We start from the raw sequence: 25,856 nt of genomic DNA, 5'->3' as shown, positions 1-25,856 counted from the left end.
ACACTATCTTGGCTGGGCCCAATGTTTAGTCTGACCGTAGAATGAAAACTCTACAATCAGTACAACTAGCACAATTCATATTAATACATTTATTTTACAGGGTGACATTGAAAACCATTTTTACATTAGCCGCTCCTGTATTACTAGTTAACAGTAAGAGGTAAATCCGTGCTGCTTACCTCCACTATTACTCATCTTACAACAGTGCAATAGTCCCGTACATTACCCTCACATCACAAATAAATGGAAGGACACCTGTAGAATTGGAAAACAAGTGTAATTTATCTGGTGTTGCTGCACCTGTATGTAAATTTGGGAGTTAAACATACTGAGGAATCAGTCACATCTGCCACAGTAACACTAATAAACGGTGTTACGTGTTGCGTTTACTGCACCCATTAATACTACAGGTGGGCCAACCTGCTTAGACTAGGAACCAGGACGTGATTCTGAGTTCCATTTAAATGTGGATGACGTGGGAACATAATCTCTTAATGATGAGAACGCCAGTTACTTAGAATGAATAATTCGTTTGTTAAATTCGTGGTGAGTGTACGAATAGGGAAATGCGAGTTTCCGGTCCAAACAAAACAAGAGTCGTGCTAGTTTGCTCGTGTGTAAGTGGTTGTGGCGAAATAAATTCTTCCCCGTGAAACGTATGATGCATCGCAATAACGTCATCGTCCTCATCATATTATATAAATTAGGCCACTGGCGCGCGCTCTGTACCACGCAGCACGACACGCGCACGGCGGAAGGACGATCCTCATCCGAGCTCCATCCATGGCGTCTCTCTCACTTTTTCTTTTAACTTTTACTTTTGCTCCGGCGACCAGTTGGACACTCCCGGCAGCAAATATGCAAAGTTTCATCGGAATCTCGCATCTTTTATTCATGCTGCAGCTGGTACCTGCGCAGGTAATGATGCCAGAAACTATTTATAAGGCACGATTTCCTCGACATTTTATCACAATGTTTATTATTTATATTTTAAAACTGAATTGATCTTGTATACAACAGTAAGGTCTTCATTTCTCTGGGAGTTGTCGTTTTGTTCAGTCACATACTACAGCATAGAGCTGGAGGCTTAATCTCCACCACTATCCACTCTTACAGGTGCTTCCTCTGGGCAAACAGCAACTAACTCACATTCTGCAGGATGCTGACTGCTCAGTGTTTACGCTCAGACAAGGGATTTGAATTTATTGGCTAAGGTCTCCCTCAGAAACCAAATGCATTTGGTTTTAATAACTTACCACAAAGAGGTGATTTGCACACAATGTGTAGAATATTTGTCTTGTTTGAGCACATCTGGATCATTGTAGATGTCCATGGAGATCTGAAACATCAAACATACAAGTATATACAACAAGTATAATGTCCTGTTCTTCATTGCAGCAGTTGTATCCACCTGGTTCTGTTGTTAGTTCTCATTGTGTTTTTGGGCTGGATTCATGTTGCGCTTGGCAAAACTATAAACTCTTTCACAGCGACCATAAAAATCCCACACTGAAACTCAAAGCAAGCTGCCTTCAACAGTGTTCTCAGAGAGCGCAAGGCAGCGGAGAGGTGAAGAGTCAGAAAGAGATTGTTGATACTCAAAAGAGAAACAAAGCCAGGATCAACTTAAAATTTGGAGCCTGTGCTTAACAATATTAATTCTGTGTCTTGATACTTTTGAGCACTGCTTTTAGTGAGACTCCTATCAGACAGGGCGGCTATTCTTTGCTGTTATTCTTCACATACTATAAATAATTTAGTACTTGTGAAAATAGATCTTCTAGTTTAAATTAAATGCCTGTTTGTTGCTGAACAAATAATGTTTTCACATCTTCAAACAGCTGCACAGCGGTAAAGTCCCAAAACCAAGCAGTCATTGTTTACACTGGGTCAAAGTCATTGCATTACCTACTCTCTGCCGCTAGAGGGCGCGTTGAAGCTTAATAAGCCCACTATCACTGCAACCACTTACAGTAGGCTTATTTTTCAGAGGAGTCAGAGTCCACAGTGTTATCACTTACACAAAATAAAGTATAAAGGCCTGTAGATGTATATGTTCACATGTGTTCTATGTAATTTTCAGATTGCACCTACTACAGAGGCTGGTCCCAGAGGTCAGAGCTCTGCTTGTCATCATTCACACTAAATAATCCTTTTGCCAATAAATTAAAGATTCATTTTACTACTCATCCTGTAGTAATTACATTCTTGGAGCTGTGGGCAAAGAGCACGTGTCAGCCTATGGAACAGTTAGTGGATGTGGAGCAGGAGTTCCCAGGAGAAACAGAGTACATCTACCACCCTTCTTGTGTCCCACTTCATCGGTGCTCTGGTTGCTGTGGGGATGAAAGCAAGGAGTGCCGTCCTACCATTATACACAATGTCACTATAGAGGTAATAACTGATCAGGCACTGATTACTAAGGCAGATGTAAATATAATATGTTTCAGTTTTAGTCTCTCGTTTTCTTTGTTCATCAGCTTATGAGGATATCTCCATTACAAATTACAAAAAAAAACAACAAAGTGCCACTCACATTTGTTGAGCATCTGGGATGTGAATGCAGGTAAATACTAAAACACCTGATTCAATTTTAGATCTTTGAAGCACTTCTAACAGTACTTGTGTTATTTTATGTTTTCAGAGCTATTATACAGGAACCTCCAAAAAAGAAAAGGTCAGTAGAGGTCATGATCTTTTATTCTGAAGACTTGAACATATTAGCCTCTTCATTGGACTTTGCTTTTCCTCCACAATGGCAACAGATCTACCAAGAGCAGACCTCAGAAAAAAAACAAAACAGCAAACAGATGTGGACGGTAAAGATGCATTATTTGTTCCTCCTCTTGAATTGTTCTTATTACACAGGTTTTGTGAAACCAGTATAGAAAATCATGTTAATTAATAAATCTAAAATATTGAATATCATCTGAGTTATTTTTAGGCAACTAAAATATTTTAACAGGAAAAGACGCAGATGTAGCATAACTGAAGGTTTGCAAACCAGGACAGAAAAACTCACTAAATTTAAATACAAAAATAAAGTTACCAGACTTAAGGTCATTCTAAGGGAAGGTTGTGTTTTGGTGTTTGTCACTGTTGTAGGAGCCAGTGTTGTCTCGCAAAGAGTTAACACTAAACTATTTTTTAGAGCACTGAGCTCATTATCTCATAACATCTGCACCTTATAATTAGCGGCCAAGAGACCACACAGATTCATCGGCGCTTTAATTTTTTACAGAGCCTCAATTATATGATGCTATAAACAACGATTTGCCTTTTTTGTTGCTGCAACCTGATGAAGGAAGACTGGCTTGTAATAAACAACAACTGTGGAACTGTGCTCTGCTGCATTTGAGCTGGGTCTCAAAACCTGAAATTGAAATTGCATAGGATAAAATAGATACATAGAGATAAAACAGTCAGAAGTAACCTACTCCGTGCACAGTGTAATTGTAATTACTTTATAGTTATTATTGTCTTTCCAGGTGCCGGCTTACACGGGACAAGATAAGCCTTCACTGAGTAACACATCTGTTCAATGTTTAATTTAAAGGTGTGGTGGTGGGGTGACAGACATGCAAATGAGTAGCATCATATGACTTATAACCTCGATTTTTTTGGATATCATTGCTATTTTAATGGGCCCACTTCCATGTAAATGTTGGTGTGAGGTTAAGAACAAGTCATTGGATGCAATGGTCCAACTACAGTTGGAAAGGATAAGAAGTAAAGCCTCTATTCTATAGTGAAGCGACTGATTATTAACTGACTGTTAACCTGCAACATTCACAGTCACATTTTGCAAAGGGGCTCATAAATGTTGTGAAATTGTTATTATGCTGCAAAGCTACAGGCACTGAGCACAAAAGGAACCAAAGATTCACGTGTGTTTAAGTATGCAAAGTGCCACCCTTGTAGTAGAGCGCATTAAACCTGCTTTGTCTAATTATGTGTATGATAAACTCAAGAAATTAAATAAAATCTCAAATTACAATGAACCGTTGTAGTGTCCACGTTTGCATTTCTGGGAGTCACTGACGAGGCTTTGTAATGGTAAGGAAACTGTTAAAGCACAAAGAGCTTCTTGTTTGCCACTGATTTTACTGCATTTGCATCACATCAGACGCACGTGAGATCTTGGAGGTGTGCTTGAGTTTGGATTTCATTTTTGCAGAACATGATCTGCATTAGGTCGAATATTTAAACGCATGCTACCAATATTACAATTTTCACTCCCGCCCTAGAATTGTGTTGACTTTGTCGCCGCATGCAGCTCCTGTGTCCGATGGCATGTAACAGGGTAAATGTCACGTAGTGAAGGACAGACGTTTGTTTACCTTCCCACACGCAGCGGAGCAACTTGTTCAGCTTAGGCGAGCTGCAGGACAGCCAGGCCATTATGTAATACGGCAGAGCATCGCACTCATACCTCAGTGGAGTCCCTGACGGTACATCTGAGATGTCTGCACTGTACTGTAACGTACACTACGCTTGCTCGTCGCATCGTGAACACAATGTCCTCAACTTGCCACACATTTGGCAGCAGTCACGTTTTTCAGCTGCTGGCTGCGCCGACCAATCAGGGGACAGGGAGTGCACAAAGTAGGCGGGCGCGACTGTGTGACGTATGTGTTACTCCAAATAAGACCACGCCCCTTAAATACCAAATATGGCAGATTGTCCCAAATGAACATCGTTTCTGCTGCTTTTTTGCTGCCTAAGAAGACGTGTTAGTAGAGGAGTGTTAGAAACCTTCGTCGCCGAGCGTTTATTTTTGTTTTTTCGCCGCAGAGGACGGTTGAACTGTGACGGCTGCTGCCACGGTGATCCGCATGTGACCGGGCAGACTGGGCGGGGCACGCGGTCTCGTGTGTAGTACCGTGGAACACTGAGTTCCAGTCAGCGTAGTCGTAGCGGCGGAGCGGCAGCGGTCGCACCCTTACACGGTCTGCAAAGTCCCCCAGAACGGACAACTGCCTCCTCGGAACAGCGCCCAGGACAAAGTAGGCTTCATTTTGTGTCTTTCTCACTGGCGTTGTTGTGTTTTTGCAACGCTAACTGCGTTTTCACTGTCGCTACGCTGTTAGCCCCCGTTGAGCTGTCATTAAGTTAACGTTAGCACGGCTAGCCAACAAAGTGCTAACTGCAGCACTCGGGCAGGCGTGCGTCTTGTTTGTGTGCGTGCTCGTTTGCTCTTCACTAGTTGGATCAGCAGGTGTTGTAGCTCGTATACTAGAATATTAACTCAATCTCAATGCATTTTTGTCAAGGTACATTTCCCTTAATGGTAATTTGGTTTGAATTAAAATGATGAAAAGCTGAAATATTAATATTATAATTTAAGCTAATTTGTACCTGAGCATTGGTTTCTAGTAAATACGGATGACTTTTAGACTCTTTGGTTGATTAAGTTAATGATAATAGATTGAAAAGAAATGGGAAGGAGACAAAATGGGTAATAATAATAATAATTTAAGGCCTTCTATGTTTACGATTCTTTTAAAGTCAGGAAAAACTCAGCATCGACCCTGTTGGATAATTTTTCTACACCACAAGGCATTCGTGTTACTTCACCCTTAGTGTTGTTTGATTCCCAGATCCAACCTTTCGATATACCGATTTAGTTGTGACGAGACCTTGTCAGCCAAGGACATTGTCAGTAACTCACAGCAGGTACGATGAGCACCAAGAGGAAGGTGGAGATTCATTCAAAGGCAGCGAACAGACCTCACATGCTGAAGTCTGGAAACTCGCGGGCCGAATCGGAAAGGGACTCTGGATTCTCAGGTATATGACCTTGATCTCGCCACAGTATTCCAGGCTTTGTGTATGGTGCAGATATCTCTTGCTTGAACCCCATATGCATTTTTTCATGGCCTATAGACGCAAGCTCAGAGCACATGAGCACAATGGACACCACTGACTCGGAGGATTCACCACACCCTGCACCGCAACAGGTATCTACTGGTACAGGGTCCCAGTCCTCTCAGCTTGCTGTGGTGGGAGGTTCCTACTCCAGTCTCTCTCCCATGATCATCATGAACAATGTCGTCCTTAAGCAGGTACTGTACAGTTGAAATCCTAAATGTTAAACCTAAGCCTATATCGTCTGTCTTTTGATTCTCATGTTTTGTTTATCCAGTCTTTTCTAGTCTTTCAGTCATATTACTAGTTGTGGGGCAGTTTTATGGTGCCTGTGTCTAGTCACAGGTGACTGGGATGCATCACCAAAGAACACTGACTGATCAATTGCTTTGGTGATCAATTAAACTAAAATCATACATCAGCATTCTTAAATCTAATTTATTTGAATTGATTCAGTGAAATAACCAGTTGTTGTGGTGGTGTCTATATAAACAGGTGCTGCTAATCGGTGCATGTCGTCCATTCCGCCTCCAGACATTGGACAAACCCTGCTTGGCTTCATTGGCCACCTCTGTTAGGAATGAAAATAAACGTCAATTTTCCATCCATGTGGCTTCAGAGACACATGGAGTAATTTGAGTAACATGCACATGTGGCATGCACATGGCAAGCAAGAGTGTGAACAAGATACAATAATAAGTGCGAAAGCAAACCTTTATAAAATAATGTAATTCTTTAAATTACAGTACGTGTGGAGTTTCTGATGGGTGTTCATTTTAATATTCTGTTCACGTTTTTCTTTCTTTGCTTTTCCAATTATGTTTCTGCTTTTAGCCTGGGGACAATCCACCTGCTTTAAAACCCTGGGGGTTTAGTCCCACAGTGGAGGTGGTTCAGCCTGTGGTCCAGCAGCCTCAGGTGGTCTTCATTCAGCCAGTGGTCTCTCGTCAAGCTTCCTCTGCTTCCAAAGACACTACCTCCAGACACAGACGTCCTAAAAAATTTCTTCCCATCCTGAAATCTTATCCCAAGATTGCTCCACATCCTGGAGACGGCTCCAACTCTAGTTCAGGGAGAGGAACTGCTTCTTTGTCTTCCTCCGCATCCTTCTCCTCGTCCTCCTCCTCTTCTTCTTCTTCAGGGTCAGACAGAGGTAGCAGTCTGACTTCCAACCACGTGGAACCCTGCCAGAGAGCAAAGCGGCCAAGAGCTCTGTGTGGTAGTGTAAGTAACTCTGCTTCAGCTGCTCCCAGTCTTCCGAATACACCTAGCGCCGGGTCTCCTCTGCCTCAGAGTAGACTTTCTCTGTCTACACCTGACACTAGCTGCAGCAGTAGTCCTGCCAGAGAAAGGCCTTTATCAACTGGCAGCCAGTCGGAGTTTACCACCTCCCTTTCTTGCACTCACAGCAGTAGCTTCAAAATGCAGACAGCCCCTGTGCCCCAGGTAATTTCCCTGGATAATATTTCCCCAGAAGAACATGACCACAGTGACAGTGATGCTGATATAAAGAGGAAACGCTTCTGCAACACCTACAACATCTTGAGCAAATCTGGCCTGCTAGATATAACTCTCCGCACGAAGGAGCTCCTCAGGCAAAACCGACGCACCCAGAATGACTTGGACCAGTTAAAGGAACATACAGACCTTTTCCTCCAGGCTTTAAAGAGCGGTGACACTTGTGTTTTGGTTAAGCTACAGTCTAGGCTTCAGGAGGAAGACAAAGAGAAAGAGGGAAAGACCAGATCAGAGCAGCTTAACAGCAGATTAGACCTAGACTAGTGCTAGACAGAAATGGGGGAAAGGGAGCCTGGGGTAGGGGGTTGTAGCATATAAAGACAGATGGACCGAAAGTAATGCGCTCCATAGCGCACACCCTCTCTCAGACTTTGAGACACAGTGCGGTGGCCTACATTTTGTCTTTCATCTGCCCGAGGGCCCTGACACACCAAGCCAGCCTCAGACAGTTAGTGTTTTTGATTGTCTCATGTTTTGTGAGCAGTTGTAAGACGATAGCTGAAGGCCAGCTCACCTCTAACGTACAGTACACATGTTCTGTATTTCAATTAGGGGAAACATTTTCGTCGGCCATCCTTTGTCAATTTTTCCCAAAGAATTTGATTTTATGCAATGTGTTTGGGAATCACCCTTTACCTCTCACTGTAGATGGTATTTGGTTATATGTAATGCCATTATATTGTTTTCTTCCCCAAGACCTACACTCTAGACCAACATGGTGGCAGTGGCCTGTTTATTCTGTCCTCATTAGTAGAGTCAACATTAGTTAGTGACAGCTGATCTGTGCTGATGTTCAACATTTGAGGCAGCAAGCAGGTTACTCACAGACACATTAGAGGGCGAGAGTCCTGTAGTTAATTCATTACGAATGGCCTTGATTCTCATAGACGGTTTAAAAAAAAATGTGGACAAATGCATTTAACCAGAGACTATTTATAAAACGTATCTATAAAAGCAAGTAACTTGTTAACTTGTTTAACAAGCCTGTCTCTCTAGCATCAGATATTTGAAATGCTGCCTGTCTAGCTGTTGGATTGGTGTGTCATGCACCAAAGGTCAGAAAAGACCAGAGCCAGTGTACTTCTCTGCCGTACTGAGCCAGACTGGATCGCTTCCACTTCTGATGAATGCACAATGCAGCGTCACAATCTAAATAGGAAATCTTGTACCGCCTCATCACGAGGCGTCGCCTCCAACGAGTTAATCAATCTGACAACAGAGTGTGCCAGTACATTATTTAATTATGTTACCATTTTGTTAAACTATATCACCGCAAAGCTGTGTCTGATCAGATTGGTGAAATATGAAAGATTACACACAGGCTGTTTGATGGTCGCGGCTCCTATCATATTGATGGCAGCTGTAATGCAAGTTAAACTAAAAGTAAATCTCTTCCTCAATAATGTTAATGTAAAATTCTTCCTTTAGTTGATCATATTTATCAGCAACAGCCATACTATTTGTCTGTTTTTTTTCCACGCATATGTCATTTTATTTGTTCCATATTCTTTTGCTCTTTCAAGTCTGTGTTTAAAGAAATATTGATAAGCCTAACGAGTTTTTTTGCTGATCTGTAGTTCTGCAACGTATTTTGACCTCTTGTTTTGTAAAGATTTAACAACTGCATCTAATTTGGGAACAACTGTGTAGTTTAGCGATGCTTTATTTTCGCCTTTTTGTATTGTTTTTTTTAATAAATTATGGCCTTATACAAACTCAATGCAGGTTACAGAGCATTGTATTTGCACTAAAATAACCTAAAATGACTCTGAAGCAATTTCTTGGCAGCGTTAAATGGCAGCTACAGTAGCACATATGAGGTAAACATCTTTTTTTTTAAAAGGTTACTTGACATGCAATTACTTTCAAGTGCATTGTGAGTTGTCATAATCGCACTACTAGTGTAAACATACTGTTCCTATGGTACAGTCATGCTTAACATTTAGAGTGTCAGATTGATATTAATAGACATTAATATTAGCTGTGTATTTATTTTTGGCATATTTTGTATTTTATTACAGACTCTCATGTAATATACTTGCTGTGCTCATGCTGACTTAAAATCTCGTACAGAACATACTGTATGCACTTGTCATCATACTTGTACTATTCCCTTCCTAACATGTTCAACCTTTAATATAGGTGATGTTAAACATTTACAGAACGGTAAGATCCTGTGGCAGAACTTTGTGAAACATTGAAGCTTTTGTGTGTGTGTGTGGGGGTTTTTTTTTTTTCTGAATGAGTTCTGGGAGTTCTCTGCATTTGGTTGCCTTCTTTCTTTTGTGGAGACTGGAGAACACTAATTAACTTGCAGCCTTTATTTTGTAAACGGACTCGGAACAGTTTCTTTCAAACTTAATGTGCATTTATCGTTAACAGTCCTGCTGCAAAACCTTGTATCTAACATTAAGCCCTGTAATTGGTAGTTTGGGCTTGAGCTGAAGACATATGACACCATCTGACACACTCTGCCGAGCTAAACATAAATGCACAGTAGAGTCATTGTTTTGAGGCTAAATGGTCTAAATTTTGTTTGATAAAACAGAACTGTCGACCTTTTTTCTACTTTTTTAGCATGTCCTCAGCTCAGGGACTTCATGGTCTGGTGGTCATGGCATTGACAGATTCACACATGTGAACCATTCAGTGCTGGGCCTTTATTTCTAAGACATTGTAAGATTTTTCTAAACTACCATTATCTTTGTATCATACTGTACAAAGACGTTGACCCACTGCTGTTCAGAAGACCCACAATACATTCCATCAAAATGTTTTGTTAGTTTTTATACTAATGATTCATATTTTCAAACTGGCAAACCAGAGACAAATCTGACTTTTGATGTGGCCATGGTCACAGCAATTGTGTGATTACAACAGCAACACTACTGGCAGTGTTTTGTGTTCAGCCTTTGTTACTGAGCTCTTTTTAGTTCTGCCTAATAATCCAAAATCTTTATTTCAGTGAGTGATTGCTGAGAAAAGCTAATTTACATAACTAAACCCTAAAAATTTATTTGAACTTTGTTGTGAACAAGTTCCATCAAATCCTGATTTACTCTTTGTATATTAAATGTACTGATATCCAAAGGGTAAATAAAGCTTTAACTGAAAATTGTATATTTAATTATAGAGTGGTGGTCATTAATGTCACAATACGTTGTTAATTAAACATCTAATTTTACCTGTACAGGACATTTGTAATTTTGTGACACTGGTTATTTTTTAACCACATGTACATGGTGGCAGCTTTGTACTTCTTATTACTGCCTTTTCATTTTCAAGATGCTCAAGCTTATGTTGAAACCTTTTTTTTACTCTATGTAGTATTAGTGCACCAGCAGCAGTGATGGGACAGAATATTGGTGTTGAGTATGTTAAACAGAAACATGAACAGTTGCCCAAAAAGGAATCATGCAGACTGAATGTAGTTTGTCTGTCTTTCCTCTTTTCTTCAAATGTAAATTCAGAAAGTTGTAAAGGTCTTTTTGAGACCTCTTACTGTTGAATACCTACCAAAACATCAGCTGTGCATTTTTGTCCATAAAACCTCTTATCAAGTTTTCTTATCAGTAACAACGGCTACACCAATCAGATACTGGTAAACTGAGGTACATAAATGAGATTGATGTAACATACTTTTGTACAATTTTAAAAACTGCTCATTGCCTGTCTAATAAATGTCTTTCTAAAGAAGTATGTATGTACCTCATTCTTTCAGTATGATCTGAACCACTGATGGTTTCATGAAAAAAATGGTAAGAAGCAGAAGTTTATCACGAGGAAAAACTGAACAATTTGCTCCTATATCATAAATGTCTGAAACAGAATGTCCATCGTACATATCATATTAAAAGCATTACATAATATCTGCATTTGCTTCAAAATATGGATGCTTATTTTGACTCACTGTTTTAATGGTGTTACTATATACCATGCTGAATGTGGACTCCTGTTAATTGTTTTTCTTTTTATGGGTATTCAGCTTTTAGTTTTGTGTTCATTATCGTGTGACTTTTTGCGATCCTGTGTACTTCACAGGTTTGTCCACTGGATGGTGTCGATGATACGGGATCGTTTTGTGGAAAACGCGGAAGTATTCTAACTTTGTCCCATCAGCGTTTCCGTAGAACAAAGCTGCTACTCTGCTTTGAAACAATTATCAAGCTCCTGTCAAACCCTCACCTCAATTTAACAACTACAAGAAGGTAAACGAACATGTCTCTTGATACTTGATATTCATTGATTTTAAGCACCAGTAAGGCTTTCTGAATTTGGCACCGGTCGGCTAACATCTGATTACTAGCCCCGGTTGCTAGTTTTGGTAAATGCTAACCCTGCTAGCTAAGTTAACAAGTGTGACATTTAGTTTGTCTCTCCACCACAATTTTGACTGACAGCAATTATTTTGACAACTTTAAAAGTAGCTACGTATTTGTGAATATTTGATTCTGTTTCACGATTAGACTTTTTACTCGTTGATGGTCAGCTAGCACAGATGAGGTGTTCACTGAACGTTATTTTTACGATTTTTCCTGTTGTTTCACGACACAGTGAATGTGATGGTTTTGGCTCAAAGATGACAAGCTGCCTGAACTTATGACCGACCGAGAATCCTAAATTTACCAGGTCAAAGTCGAGGTAAATTGTTGTTTTCAAGCCACTCTAATCAGTTGTAACCAGTGAGGGTGCGTTTGATGGATCCGTGTTACCTTGTTACTGTGCAGGTTCCACACAGGGTGACCCATGCTTTCTGATGAGCTAGAGTCCAAACCAGAGGTAAACGTGTACCGTGATTTAAAATAGCACATGACAGCGGTAAGATGTGCGTTTCTCATCCTGATGCTTGTATTTCTCCTCTAAGCTGCTGGTGCAGTTTGTGCAGAACGCCTCCATCCCGTTGGTGCAGGGTTTGGAGGATTCAGAGTCCAAACACTCCTGCCTGCCTCTGCTGGCTCCGGCTGAGAGCTCGCTGTGCAGCCACCTTGAGCTCACAGGTCAGCGGACACGTACTGCTCTTGTCACGTCTAAAACATTGGGGGTGCTGCAGTAGTTACAGTTGATGCATAATAAATAATAAATGGAAAACTTGTTACACACACAAACACAAACACACACACACATACACACACTTGTGTGTTTCTAATAAACATCTTCTAATTATTTGAAAACCGATTTGCAAATAATCTGCTTTGTTTCCGGCCTCAGATGCAGGGCTGAGCCATGAACCCGGCAATTCTCCTTCATTGCCAGAGTTTGGAGGGGTATCAGAGCAAAGCCCTTTAGTGGCCCAGACCCATCCTCACCCGCAGGCCTCACCGAGCTCCCCACCCATCCTCCATGACCTACAGCAGTCAGACAGCACTTCCTATGTGCTGCTAAACCTTACAAAAGGTAAAGGAAGGGCGACCTGCTAAAACAGAAGCATGCTATAGTTTGACATTTCATTTCCAGAGCACAGGGTCCTTTGCAGTATAGCCATGACTTCACATTTGTCTGTTCTGATCATTTTTAAAGTAGCAGAATTTACGGTGATACTGATTTAGCATCTATATTTTAAAATAAATACTGACAATCTGTTAACGGTAAAAAACAAATTCCCATTTAATCTGTAATTCGTCTTCCATAGTTGAAGAAAGACCGAGACTGTGGTAGATTAAAGCTCTGTCTGTGCTTTGTGTATCATGCATCTCAGGACACAAAGCGCTAGAAAGAAATGAGGTGACACATTTTCATAAAAAAAGTGTGAATTATTTCAGCAGGAAAAAATGATCCTTGGCAGGCATATTCGCTTGGTTCATCAGCTTTTGGCAGGAGAGCCAAAAAATTAATTTTGGTCTGATATGCACCTTTTGTGTGGTGTGCAATGTTCTGTTTGGGCCTCAACGAGAAATGTGAAGGATAGAATGAGACTAGACTCCTCAGCAGACTGATCCACTCTCACTTCTATTCTTACATTTTTACTGAAATTCTAAAAAAAAGTGGGAGCTGTTTTTGTTTGACTGCTCACCAGCATCGTCTTACAGAATAAAGCCAGAACATTATTATATGAATAATGAGGTCATGGTGATGTTGATAATATTTGCTTTAGTGATATTTATTTCCTCCTCCAGGCATCACTGCTTCTTCAGAGTCCCTGATCTTCACCGCAGATGGCGCTGGTGAGGATGATGATGAGGGGGTCTCATCAGGGGACTACGGGATAGATGGCAGTGCTCCCTGGTATCTGCGAGTGCAGGAACTGGCACACGACAGTCTGATTGCGGCCACGCGGGCACAGATTGCGAGAGATGCCAAGGCCAGCCAGGATGCCAGAGTCGCAAGTGTCAGTAATGGTAAAGTCTCTTTGTTTTATTAAAACCGACAGAAATGTCTCGGCGGGGACTGGCGGAGTCAAACTGTGCCGTGTTTATGGGCGTGTGCAATCTGCCTCCAGCTGCCTGTGATGTAATGTCAAACTAAAATTAGTAAAGGAAAAATAAGCCGCTGCACAGGAAGCAGCATGTTTTTCTGCTAAGATAACATCAACTGGTCTATTTATGAAAGGCATCAAAGACAGAACAGAAACGAGGTCGCTGATGAGACGTAGCATAATCAGCACTGACTCGAACCCTGCTAAACATTACTTATCATAACTCTACAAATCAAAGTAAGTTTGTAGCTTTGCTTAGATTAATGTACAGTACACGTCTGCTTGCAAATAAGTTGAGTTGTATCTGCCACATGAGATCGTGAGGCATTGATCGTACTACAGTACAGGTTGAATGCTGATGTAATAAGCTTTCAGCAATATGGCTAATGCCTGCAGGACAGAGAAGAGGACACACAGGTGAGTTCGCTAATCTAGACTCACTAATTTGTGCTGAGGATGATTGCGTTAAGAGGCCCCTTGTTTAATGCAGCCAGGCGTTACACACTTAACTCATAACAGGTTGTTGCCTTCTAAACCTTGCTTTGATTGTCAGGCGCTGTTTATGTTGTCGTCTTAATCTGTTGCCTGCGCAGTGATATATAGCCACCTTTTCATCTGATGCTGCTCCAAAGCCTCTAGTCTGATCCAAGACACAGCTGTGTCCTGCAGCACAGGGTGCTGTAGCAGCCTGTTGACCCACACCAGGAGGCAGGACTATAATCACAGCCCATTTTAACTTCCCTCCACAGGCAGCCTTGCAGATAGAGAATTTCCCCATGACATTCGAAGCATTAGGACTCCTAGCTCCATCTCTGATCTCGGAACCCCTTCTGCATCGAATTGCAGCTTGAGGTCATGGTTAAAACATAATACAGGAGTCGAGTTTTCTACCTTACTATCCTGCTATCTGGATTTTTCCAAATCCCAGCATGCGCCAATTGTCGTCCCTGGTTATTTACCTAATGTGTAATAAAAACTGTCTAACCCTGGTTTAAGCTCAGCTCATTTATCCATGACCTTCATGAGTAAAAGCATGAAAATGACACTTTATCCTGCTTGATTCGATCTGTGAGCGCTGACGAAACTGCTTTGAATAGTTTATACAGTGTTGGATGAAATCTTTGCAGCTTCCAGGAACAGGTTTCAGGGTTGCACTAATACCCCTCTTACTGAGCCACTGTAATTGCCGCCTTTCCACTAACTTGCCTTAGATTAGACAAGTTTCCTTAAGCAGTGGGACATCAGTTATAGGTGCATTACTGTTGCCATGCTTCAAGCTAAATTGGAGCTGTTAAAGACATTCCAAGCGGGGAGTCCAAGCACGTCCAAAGGGAGTGATTGCATTCAGCTTTGGGTTGTTTTCTCTCGGCTGCGCTTGTTCATCAGGTCCCAGTCAGTACCTGATGATTAGCTTTTATACAGCCGGGCTCCAGAGGCCGACCACCTGACACTCCTGAATAGTTTTCTTTCTCCACACATCCGTGCTCACTCCTCCTCCTCCTTCTCGTTGCCTAGGCGACCACACACACGGTTTGACAGCAGACGCAGACAAGCGAGAGCTGCCATCTCGGACCGGCCGCCCCCTCGCCAAGCAGGTCCTGCGCTGCTCGTTCGAGGGATGCTGCAGGACTTTCACTTGGCCAGCTCATCTCAAATACCATCTGAAAACCCACCGGTAAGACAGACGCAGCAGTGGACGATACTGGAATCGGGCAACTGTCCCGAAGATGATGCCAAAGCATTAGCATTCATCCCTGTGCAAATCTGGGCTAATGTGGGTGACTTTAAAAAATTTAAAATATTTAAATAAGTTTGCAGGCTAATCCTGTATCCAACTTTAAATACCAGTTATGAGATATTGTAGCCATATATAGAGTATGTGCCTTATCCAGTCTTGGCTTCTGACTGAAATTCAAACCGTCAAACGTTTTCATTCAAAATGCAGCACAGATGTTTAGATTTATGTTCAATATGCATTAAAGTAGGTCCTGGCACATAATCCCAGCTGGTTTTGAGACTTTGGTCATCTACAAGTACCACTTGAGAAACCAGGTTTAATTATGCATCTGTAGATCATCGTGTATTCTTTTTAATAAGGCTTTTTTGGACTCTACTGGTTTAACTGAAGTGATCACAGCACCAACGGTGTTTCCAACTGGTCGTGTGTAGTGGAGGCAGAGAGTAGGCAAACACAGCTGACTTAGAAGTGTGCAGTTGTACTGTATGAGTTCTGTTAACATCGGTGTAGGGAATCTATTTGCGGTCGCCCTGTCTGACCTGGTGGTGGGCTGTTGCAAATGAAATATGTGCGCAGGAGACACCGAGGCTTGTTTCTTTGGTTTTCTCGGCACCCAGGAATGACCGCATGTTCAGGTGCGGCGCGGAGGGCTGCGGGAAGAGCTTCTACGTGCTGCAGAGGCTGCAGGTTCACATGAGGACGCACAACGGCGAGAAGCCCTTCATCTGCAAGGAGAAGAACTGTGGCAAGAAGTTCACCACGGCTGGAAACTTGAAGAACCACAGACGCATACACACAGGTGGGTGAGGTGTGGGCGGCGCCAGGAGACACCTGTGTATGAAACCCAGAACCTGCTGGGAGCATGAACTGCCTCAGGCCATTGGACTCTGCTCATTTAATGCTTCTTGGTGCAGTCAAGGCTGGCGATTTGAAGCGTCAGCAGGAACCGGGCCTCCGTTCCCCCGCTGCAATGAGTAACACTACTGTCATATTTTATTTAGGGTGACATTAAGATTTTTGATGGCCTGCTCCACAGTCGGCTCCTTCTATTTTAGGACCAGTTAGAAGATCACAGTATTCAGTGGTTCCGGAAGGACAACGTTCTGTGGGGTGTAATATCCACACCATAAAGTTCTGACATTTTAATTTATACTCCCGTGCTTTGTGATCGGTCAACTGTAAACAACACTAACAGTTCTACAGACTTTGGGATTTTTTCACTTGTGAAACATTCAGTGAAATCTCGCAGTTGGACAGTTTTACTACTTCAGGTCCGTTTGTTTGTGGAGTTTAACAATATGTACATGTGGGTGGCTGCGTACAGGAGAGAAGCCCTTCCTGTGTGAAGCAGATGGTTGCGGGCGATCATTCGCAGAGTATTCCAGTCTACGAAAGCATATGTTGGTGCATTCTGGTGAGTGGGTCAGAGTTTACAGCTGCACTTACAGCTCAGCACTTTTGTTATTGTTGTACGTATATAGGATATGAACGATGATGTTTCAGTTTAGAAAAGCTTACAGGATTGCGTGCGTGCGTGCGTGCGTGCGTGCGTGCGTGCGTGCGTGCGTGTGTGTGTTTCTCCCAGGTGAGAAGCCCCATCACTGTGGGATTTGTGGGAAGACATTCTCTCAGTCAGGCAGCAGAAATGTCCACATGAGGAAGCGACACGGAGAAGAAAGTCTCAGCAGTGACAGCAGAGAAACAGGTCTGTCTGTCTGACTCTCTCTCTCTCACATTACCCTTTTCCTCACACATCCAGTCTCTGTGGTGGGTTTGACAATTCTTAGAATATGTGGCTTACACATTTTAAAATGTACATATTTGGTTTACAGTATATTTTAGAAAACATTCTAAATTATTAATGACTTTTAGCACTTAAAAACATATCATTAAACTTTTATTTTGATACCAGTAACTAACAGTTTGATGGTGTATAAAAAGCAGTCTCGTTCTGTAGAAACTAGTTTCATTCATTCTAACGGTCTTATTCTGTCTTCGACTTAAAATGTATTTTTTTCTTATCGAACATAAACAAGTGAATACTTGAATAACTTTCACTGCAGCTGTAGGAATCACACTCTGTCACAGCTTTTAGTTTGGGCTGCGACACAGATTTATAAATACATACTATACTATGACATGTTGTATAAACCCGAATAGGGTTGGGGTTTTCTTTCAGCATGAAACAATCAGTGCAGTCAGCACATTTGCGTCGTTGTTGCTCGTCGGTAGCAGTCGGGAAGCACCACAACTTCAACACCACAGAGGAAACGCTCTAATTATAAACAGCAGTTTTATTTGGGTCATCCTCCCCAAAGAGCCTGGTCTTTTGTAAAAGCTGAGCAAAAGAAGATGCTGCTTTTCAATAGAGGGGTAGTTCTTAGTTATTTATACATAAAAGTGACTAGATAAAATATTTAATAACTGTGTTAGGACAGTCCCTAAAACGAAACAGAAAATAAACACAAAGGTCAAAAGGTAACTTGGAAGTTTGTAATAAGGATCAGAGTAATTAGAAAATTGATTATTGGCTCCTGTGAATGCTGTCCATTTCATACAGGAGAGGCTCTGACCCAGAGCAGCCTGCTGGAGGCCGATGGTGAGAACGGCAACGGGATGGTCACCATGACAACAGCTGTGGAACCCATGAATCTGGATCACGCCATGCTGCGGTCACCAGGTAGATGTCTGGACATGCAGCTCACAGCACTCGAGTTACGCAGTAAACACTAACTTAGTGAAGCCCATAATGTTCTGCTGTCAGAGGTGCTGAGTCAGCTTGTGGCGTTTCTATTGTTTTGTTTTCAATTACAGTTCAGGACACTCAGTTCAGTTTTTCTGTTTGGCATTTGAGACATGTTCTGTTAAACTTTTCTTCATTACTAAGAGTATGAGAACGGCTAAATCACCACAGGAATGAGCTCTATGAGAATCGACTATTCAGACATTGTCAGTGCTGTTTTGTACTCTTAGTAGTGATTGGAACATTTTTTTTTACCCTGCTTTAACTTTGGATACCATTACAGCGGTTTCTTTTCTAAGTTGCCCTCTCCAAGGACAAATGAGTTATTGTAGGGCTTTGATGGTTCCATCATACAATGCATTTAAGCCTAAACTTACTTTAGTTGCATGTGGATTGAGTGAGCAATCTTATTAAGCAGCAGTCATGTCACCAGCTCCACTGATCTCTGTTGACCTGCTTGTGTGTTGTGCATTTCTTTCCCTCAAGGCTCCGCAGACTCAGTGGTAGTTCTCTCTCAGCCACATGAACTGGTGACCATGACGACTGAAGGCCATGCATATGGAGAAGATGTGGTGGCACTGCTGTAGTCTGCCTTGACAAACACCACACAGTGTATTTCAGCAGTGCTAGGCTTAGTCACAGTGGATTAAACATACTATCTGTATATAGATTAATTATGGACTTTAACCTCTGTAGATATTTGTAAATTAGCAACCGATGGTTTTATTTTAACAAGCGTGAAATGGCAGAGTTTGTACAAACAGCTTTTTCCCTCAAGTTTTTCAAAACAAGTAGTCCCAAAGAAACAATGACACGGGTTTAAAGGTTTGTAAAAAGTATTGTACATCACTGTAAACACAGGTTGAAATCCAGTGACTGTCTCAAATGAAAACAACTCAACTTCATCTTAAACTACAATGGCTGATGAGGTTGACTGTCAAATTAACTGGATTCACATTCATAACATATCCTTAACAATCACATTGATGCATGTAAACACTGATCTTGCCCAGCACAACCAGTCAGACTTGATGTTCAGCAGTAGAAAATACAATATCTGTCATTTAATCCAGAAATGCCCCAAATGCATTAACTGAGTTGTTAACATTGTCTACTCAAATGTCAACCTCCAGTGCTTCACATGCTTTGCGCAAGGCAATGCATTGCTTATTTACAGCTCAATATATTAACACTTGTGAATAAGAGCTTTTTAAAAAAGAAAATTACTTATGAGGTTAGTTGTGCCCTCAAGAGACAGTAGATGTCTGGGGCTCTTAGATAAGGTGCTGCGCATTGCCATTTGTTCTTGAGCACCACCTAAACCAGCAGTTTTTGTTTCAAGCTTCTCCTCAGTGGATCTTCAGGTGGTGGAAATGGTCCAACGTAGCACCCAGAGCCCAGCTTGCCTCGACGTTATTCACTTTCTTGGTCAACTAGGAGGGAGAAAACCCCCAAAACAAATGTCAAATGCCTTTTATATTTATTAAAATAAAATGGAAACAACTTGGGTAAAGGTTTGTTTTATTGTTGCCTAATACATCATTTGACAGACAAGGTCAGGCATCGTAGTAGTTACTCATGTCAGTCTCCATATCTACGGTTGAATTGAGTTATTAGCTTAATTAAGAACAAGCTGCAGGGACCTTTGGACCATGTATGACGTGTTTTGTTTCCCATTGATTCTATTACATTGAGGTTGATCGAGTTATGTAATGTCCCCTCACCTGCAGCACTGTGCGCTCCTTGAACCCGAACCCATCCTTGAGCAGACAAGTTATGTAGGTCATGTCCATACACAGGAAAGGACTGATGAGCAGGTACTTGCTCATCTTATTGCACACTGAGCAGAGAAAAGGAAATCATGTTAGGTTAGGTTGGATAATCAGTCATCTGTATTCTGCAGAGAGGATGGAGGCAGGATTTCAGATAGGAGTGAGGACACTACGCTGTTCTATTGAGATTCACATTGCGTCTCAAGTACAGGGTGCTGCATTATCTGTCATAGGAACGATGCATTGCTTTGCCCATCTCACCCTCTTTAGCCCTCTTCTTGAAGTCCCTGACCTCCAACATCCCTCCTTGGACTCCATCTGCAACAATGCGTGAATGGGGTCGTCTCACTCACATTTAAAATGCTATACCATTCATTACAAGAGGAGATCTACATATTTCCATAATACTGATAATAGCGCTTGCGGCCTTTCAGCGCTGGCTGACCGAGGATAGCAATTTCCCTAATAACTACACACCAATAGATTGTCAAAGCCGCTGAGACAGGTTCAGATGACTCAAGTTATTCTGAATCTGTCTAGTACTGGAATAACCTCCTGCTGGAGCTGTATAATTATGTAAGGTGTGTGCATGTGCTCACCGATAAGGCCTGCTTCCACAGCTCTGTCAAAGTAATAGGAGAATGCATAGAAAACATTGCTGTCTTCGAGCTCAAACGGCTGATGAATAATCCCCTTCACCACCTTAAGTACTTCCTGATAACACAGCTTGTATCCCGAATAACCTGGGGAAGAGTGATACAGTGGTGGAAATTATACATTCTACAGAGGAGTAACATAATATAATGATGTGTAATTCAACTAAGGCTTCTTTACACAATCTTACCATCTGGGTCCCCGCTCACATGATAGGTTAGTCCCCCAAAGCTCCATTCATCCCTGAACTTCTTTGGCAGACAGGAACTTTTAAAAACCTGCCATTGTAATCCTATGAGAGAATAACAGCATGACTGTCTCAACAGCCTCAAACCTGGTCGAGGTGCGAGACTGAGTCAAGAACTCAGACAATCCCTAACACAATATTCTCTGAAGTCCTTCTGTGATTCATCTTAGGGTCTTGCTTGAAATGTTTATTGGAAAGAGGACTTCAAAAGTACATCCTGTTACCGCTCTCCTCGCCGTTTTGAGAAATAGGCAGAAATGAGAGAAAAACAGCAGCTGCAGAACTGACCCACTTTGCTTTGTCTTAATATCATTCAGAGACATGCTCAGTGGAAAACATTGACCAACAACTCATGGCAACACCAGCACAGTACCTTCTGCGCCCAAAGCACCTAGTGTCGCCAGTCGAGCTGCCATCAATCCATTTCCCAAGTAGCTGGAACAAGTAAATGTGTTGTCATTTAAAACCAGACACTTTTAACAAATAAGCTAATTACTCCTGAGGTTTTTTTTAAAGTAAAGACCTAATTGTAGCATAAATACGTAATATAAGAAAATTAACTTAAATAAAGATTGAATTAGAAAATGTAATGCAATCACACAGTTTTAGAATTTCTGTTTTATAAAAGGCCAAAGACCAAAGCTGTTACCTGTAAGTGTACAACTGAAACGTTGAGTTCAAAATGCCAAATTTGGCAACGTAATCACTAACAGGAACACTTTCAATGGTTTTCTGTAATATGAAAGAGAAATGATTAGTAAACACTATTTTTAACATTTAAAGCTTCTTGAAAGATAAAGTAATTCACAGACCCTGAGTTTTGGTAGGAAAGTGATCTGAGTGGATCCTCCACCCAAATCCAATATTCCCACTGTCTTCTGGGTTTGTGCATTCAGGTGACCTGAAAACATTCCCCACTTTAATCCAGCAGCCACAACAAAGAAGTGCTAATCAGCTATACCTCAGATAATATCTTCAAAAGGCCTGTCTGGCACACGTGCAGCCCAAAAGCATAAAACCCTAACGCTGAGCTCGATAAAGATCAGAGCAATCCCCTCCAGGCAAAGAAATTGTAGCGGTGAACATTGAGCCTCTATTTGTGTACACGGTTCTGTAATAAAACCCTGTGACAGTTTCAGACAATGAGTACAATTTGGATAATCTCAAAACAATGTAATCAGGAAACGTATTCAGTGTTATGCTGCAGATAGTACTTACCGGTTAGAAAGTTCACAGATATCCAAGCCAGGATCCCTGCATTTATGAAATAACCAAACAAGTTTATTTTACAAAATAATTAAGACAAAGCATCTCAGAGATTACTATTGTTACAGGATACACACAGAACTGTGAGTGTGAGCTGTAGTCCCACAAACAAGGTTAAAATGCTGACAAATTAATTACACTGTGGCACAAACATTTCTCACCATGTAATTACAGGCCCTAAAAACTGTTTGCAGAGAGAAGTAATTTTATTTTTGTAGGTGTCATCATAATAGACAGCTGTACTCCACTGCAACTTAGGTAAACGTCTGCAGTAAACAAAGATGTCTTATTGAAACAGTGCTGCGCATTCAAACTAGGCCAGAAGCATCACAGATGACACCTACAAAGTACTGCGGCGAGAACATGAGTGGCTGTGATAACTGACGGATGTGTTGCTTGTCAGGGCAGAGGGTTGGCAGACGCTACCTTCATTTGTGCCGTTCATTATGCTGACGCTGTTGTCTGGGACCAAAAAAGGAGATTCATCAAACACGTGTTGAACCTGGGAGGGAACAGGGGGAGAAGCGGGAGAGAGGGAGGCAGAATGGGAAGTGGGACAGCACAAAGGTGTCTAGGAAAGCAGCAGAGAAATGGCTGGAATGTTATCTACTGTAATGGTAGCTCTTCCCGAGGTGCCCTCCGCTAGAAGGGATTAATTATTTCCCTCAGGGGGATTAATAAAGTATCGTTTATCTTCCAAGGTGCCCCAGGACATCCATTACTATTTTATCCCCTCTACAAAAGCTGTCCTCACTAAGCTCACACTACTCTGATAACAATACCTTTCCTCTTGTCTCTGTACCACCTGTCACAGCACTGAAAAGGTTCTCTCTTTCCCGCCTGCTCCCTCACTGGATAAGAGGCTGCACTTTCCTTGGAAAGCATCAGACAATGTAGCACCTACCAGCTTCCCTATTGTTAAGAACTGTACTCTACAGAATATTGGTATTTTCACGAACAATTTTCTTAACATCTCAATTGGATCTCGTGTCTTCGTCTCGTTCCACTGTACCTGGTCCAAAAGAGCCTGAGCTTTCTCCGCCTCCAGCAGCCGAAGACCGGCTGTGGCTCTAAGGATCACTGGAGTTCTCTTCCACTCCAGGCGAGGCACTGTCTTCTTGGCCACTTTTAACAACATCCTCACTGTGTGTCCTGCCTTTAAAACAGATAATGGTCACTATGGAGCAGCATTTGACAACCTGGTGACTGGTCAGTGCTGAGGAATCATCAAGAATATTCACTTGTTTGTCATGTTGCGTGTCTCACTTCCTACTTACTTTCATTAGGAAAATAAATTCCCACAGAGAAATACTATTGGCAGTAATACTGACTACAATGTACAGCCAGCAGACACTTTTTCATTGGCTGTATATAATTGATTAGATTTGACAATGAACTCACCATTTCAGGGGAGTCAGCATATGCCGACAACCCAGGCTTTGTGGAATGGAACATCTCATTGTCCAACACAGGCAGCTCCTCTAAAACGATACAACATCCACCCACATCAAATTGCAGCAGCTATTAAAAGCATTAAGAGGCCTAAATCTGCTTAGCATACATATGCAGAACATATCCCCTTATTCAGGAGGCATGCCGACTTGAATCTGACAAAAATAGGATTATTACTGCAAACGTAAATGAAGCCAAGTATAACCTATGTCCCCTGAAGTGAGAATTTACAAGTTTACACAAGTGTCGAGCTTTGAGCATAGTGGGTAAAGCCAAAGACAGAAGAGCTTGCAGAACAGCTTGTTAGTCTGCTGTTTGCATTATGACTCAATTTCTTTTTCTTAAGTTCTTCATATAATGTTAATACACCATGACATCCCTGTTCCAATACTTGTTCACATAACAAGATTACATGATAAGATTCTACCACTGGATATAATAGAATACCTATATATAGAAGAGAAAAACAGCAGACAAGCACCTCACAGTGACCCTGAGACAGTGCCCAGCCTTGATCGGCATTACCTGAGAGACTCTGGATGAAGGTATAAACATGAATACGCGTCCCTGTGCTCCCAGCATCAAACATCACTGCATAGAAGATGCGGCTGTGGTTTGCTGGCCGGCTCAGACTGGGAAGGATGCTCCTGACGCTGTTGGTCAAATCCAAAATTGAGCTCTTGACCTGGGCCTGGCTTTGTCCTGCTACAGTAAGCAGGACCAGAAGTACAAGCGGCACAGTGGGCTTCATCTTCACTCTGGAAATCAGAGCTCTGTAAAGGTATTATACAATTAAGCTTTTTAACTGTTCAACATCAGCTCAAAGTGTTGCGTCCTCGTACTGGAACGTGTTAAACTGCAGCATGGCAAGAAGCAGGAGAAAGAATCAATTAAGTTTTTTACGCCAGGTAATTTTGGCCACACCCTGACAGACGTTTTAACCAACCACAGCAACACATCCCATCACCTCTCACTGCCATGTCAGCTCCTGAACACCATTTCGAAAACATGCCACTTACAAAGGAGTGAGTCAAAAACCTTTGTCCTATAGGTTTGATGAATACATGCAACTTCATTTCTTAACATCTTTCCCCCACAACACTTTGAATGAGCACTGATCAGTGCCTTACCTCTACTGGGCCACTGTCATTCTGCTCACATGAAACATAAGGGGAATAAATGCATTTGACTTCATTTTATTTTATGCTGAATTGTTAAATTGTTAAAAAGGAGTTAGATTACTGTAGGACTGCAGATTAATTCTTTTTGGCTGAGTGTGACTGGAGAAAAACACATTCAAGTCCATCTTCCAAAGTTTTTTTTTTTTTAAGTTGCCTCCAGGTCTTCAATAACCTACATCTAACTTTTGAATACAAACAAGGCACAGTCACTACTACTACTATAACGTGTATTCCTGCTTGACTTAAATGGTTCACATTGCTGCAGGGTTATACTACAAATGTTTTTAATAGGTTTTTCAGCTTTCTCGACGTTGTGTAATGTGTGCTCAAATGTGTAGAATGCCAATTTAGATAAATGTTGTGAAAATTAACAACAGTTTAAACGTGTTAGAGCGGTTTACGTCTGCAAATACAAAACTATAATGTCTGTACTGTAAGTGTGCTGTTGCTAACTCGTACAGCCTGACTTTAACAAGTGATAACAGTATTAACTACCTTTAAGTTTTGAGATAAAATACAGTGACTAAGTGAACACGTTTAACATCTCTACATACAAACCGTAACATTCCTTCATAGAACCACGTAACGCTAAACTCGGAGTTAAAGTGTAGCTTAGCATATCAACATGACATTTATCAAGTTAGCGTTAGCTACTGTTGAGGGTAACGCTGGTTGTGGTGCAGCAGGCTCCTCTTGGAGCATATAAATACAAAACAGCGAAAACAAGCGACCAAACAGAATACTGCACGACAGCAGAAGCGGACCTGGCAGAGCATTTGAACGCTAAAGCTAGCGGAGGCTCACCATGGTGTCCAGCTAGCAGCGCTCGCGGCAGGCTCCTCGTGACGTCACACGCCGGCTCTGTCGGAATAAAACACGCTGACCGCGAACACAAGTCGCCAGTCCCGCTGCAAGATGCGACCCCTGAACGGAAAAACGTCCGGTTCAAACGCAATCCTCTCATTACGTTAACATTTTATAAACGCGAACAGTGACCTAGAACGT

General features: G+C 41.8%; 4 protein-coding genes across 9 annotated transcripts; 3 read left to right on the top strand and 1 right to left on the bottom strand.

Moving 5' to 3' along the window:
* The first annotated feature begins 814 nt into the window (after nt 1-814).
* Nucleotides 815-3,627, top strand: pgfa (placental growth factor a). Of its 3 annotated transcripts, XM_029140821.3 has the most exons (7): nt 815-918; nt 2,084-2,114; nt 2,198-2,394; nt 2,481-2,566; nt 2,645-2,677; nt 2,766-2,819; nt 3,489-3,627. In XM_029140821.3, the coding sequence occupies exons 1-7, from the start codon at nt 859-861 to the stop codon at nt 3,523-3,525; spliced, it is 498 nt and encodes a 165-aa protein (XP_028996654.1). In that variant the 5' UTR covers nt 815-858; the 3' UTR covers nt 3,526-3,627. The 3 variants fall into 3 exon arrangements, with proteins under 3 accessions (XP_028996654.1, XP_028996653.1, XP_028996652.1); XM_029140820.3 differs by having other exon boundaries at nt 2,645-2,819; XM_029140819.3 differs by lacking the exon at nt 3,489-3,627 and having other exon boundaries at nt 2,645-2,888.
* Nucleotides 3,628-4,700: 1,073 nt separating this feature from the next.
* On the top strand, nt 4,701-11,082 carry cipcb (CLOCK-interacting pacemaker b). Its single transcript, XM_029141421.3, has 4 exons — nt 4,701-5,006; nt 5,601-5,790; nt 5,887-6,065; nt 6,703-11,082. Exons 2-4 carry the CDS (start codon nt 5,682-5,684, stop codon nt 7,648-7,650), a joined length of 1,236 nt encoding a protein of 411 aa, XP_028997254.1. The 5' UTR covers nt 4,701-5,006; nt 5,601-5,681; the 3' UTR covers nt 7,651-11,082.
* A 355-nt stretch (nt 11,083-11,437) lies between these two features.
* Nucleotides 11,438-19,782, top strand: znf410 (zinc finger protein 410). Its single transcript, XM_029140657.3, has 12 exons — nt 11,438-11,594; nt 11,941-12,027; nt 12,114-12,165; nt 12,251-12,383; nt 12,595-12,780; nt 13,500-13,721; nt 15,314-15,473; nt 16,154-16,335; nt 16,861-16,950; nt 17,122-17,241; nt 18,097-18,216; nt 18,766-19,782. Exons 3-12 carry the CDS (start codon nt 12,133-12,135, stop codon nt 18,864-18,866), a joined length of 1,347 nt encoding a protein of 448 aa, XP_028996490.1. The 5' UTR covers nt 11,438-11,594; nt 11,941-12,027; nt 12,114-12,132; the 3' UTR covers nt 18,867-19,782.
* Nucleotides 18,975-25,836, bottom strand: LOC114849339 (ectonucleoside triphosphate diphosphohydrolase 5-like). Of its 4 annotated transcripts, none has more exons than XM_055506571.1 (14): nt 25,616-25,836; nt 24,196-24,323; nt 23,620-23,699; nt 23,231-23,374; nt 22,645-22,720; nt 22,171-22,206; nt 21,765-21,853; nt 21,602-21,684; nt 21,326-21,387; nt 20,896-20,997; nt 20,651-20,794; nt 20,313-20,369; nt 20,004-20,119; nt 18,975-19,712 (listed from the first exon to the last, which is right to left on the bottom strand). In XM_055506571.1, exons 1-14 carry the CDS (start codon nt 25,813-25,815, stop codon nt 19,629-19,631), a joined length of 1,401 nt encoding a protein of 466 aa, XP_055362546.1. In that variant the 5' UTR covers nt 25,816-25,836; the 3' UTR covers nt 18,975-19,628. The 4 variants fall into 4 exon arrangements, with proteins under 4 accessions (XP_055362546.1, XP_028996492.1, XP_055362547.1 ...); XM_029140659.3 differs by having other exon boundaries at nt 24,196-24,443; nt 25,656-25,788; XM_055506572.1 differs by having other exon boundaries at nt 25,656-25,776.
* Between the last annotated feature and the right edge of the window lie 20 nt (nt 25,837-25,856).

This window comes from Betta splendens, chromosome 24, assembly GCF_900634795.4.
Source record: "Betta splendens chromosome 24, fBetSpl5.4, whole genome shotgun sequence".
NCBI classification, from domain to species: domain Eukaryota; kingdom Metazoa; phylum Chordata; class Actinopteri; order Anabantiformes; family Osphronemidae; genus Betta; species Betta splendens.
This window is presented reverse-complemented; position numbering and strand designations above follow the sequence as displayed.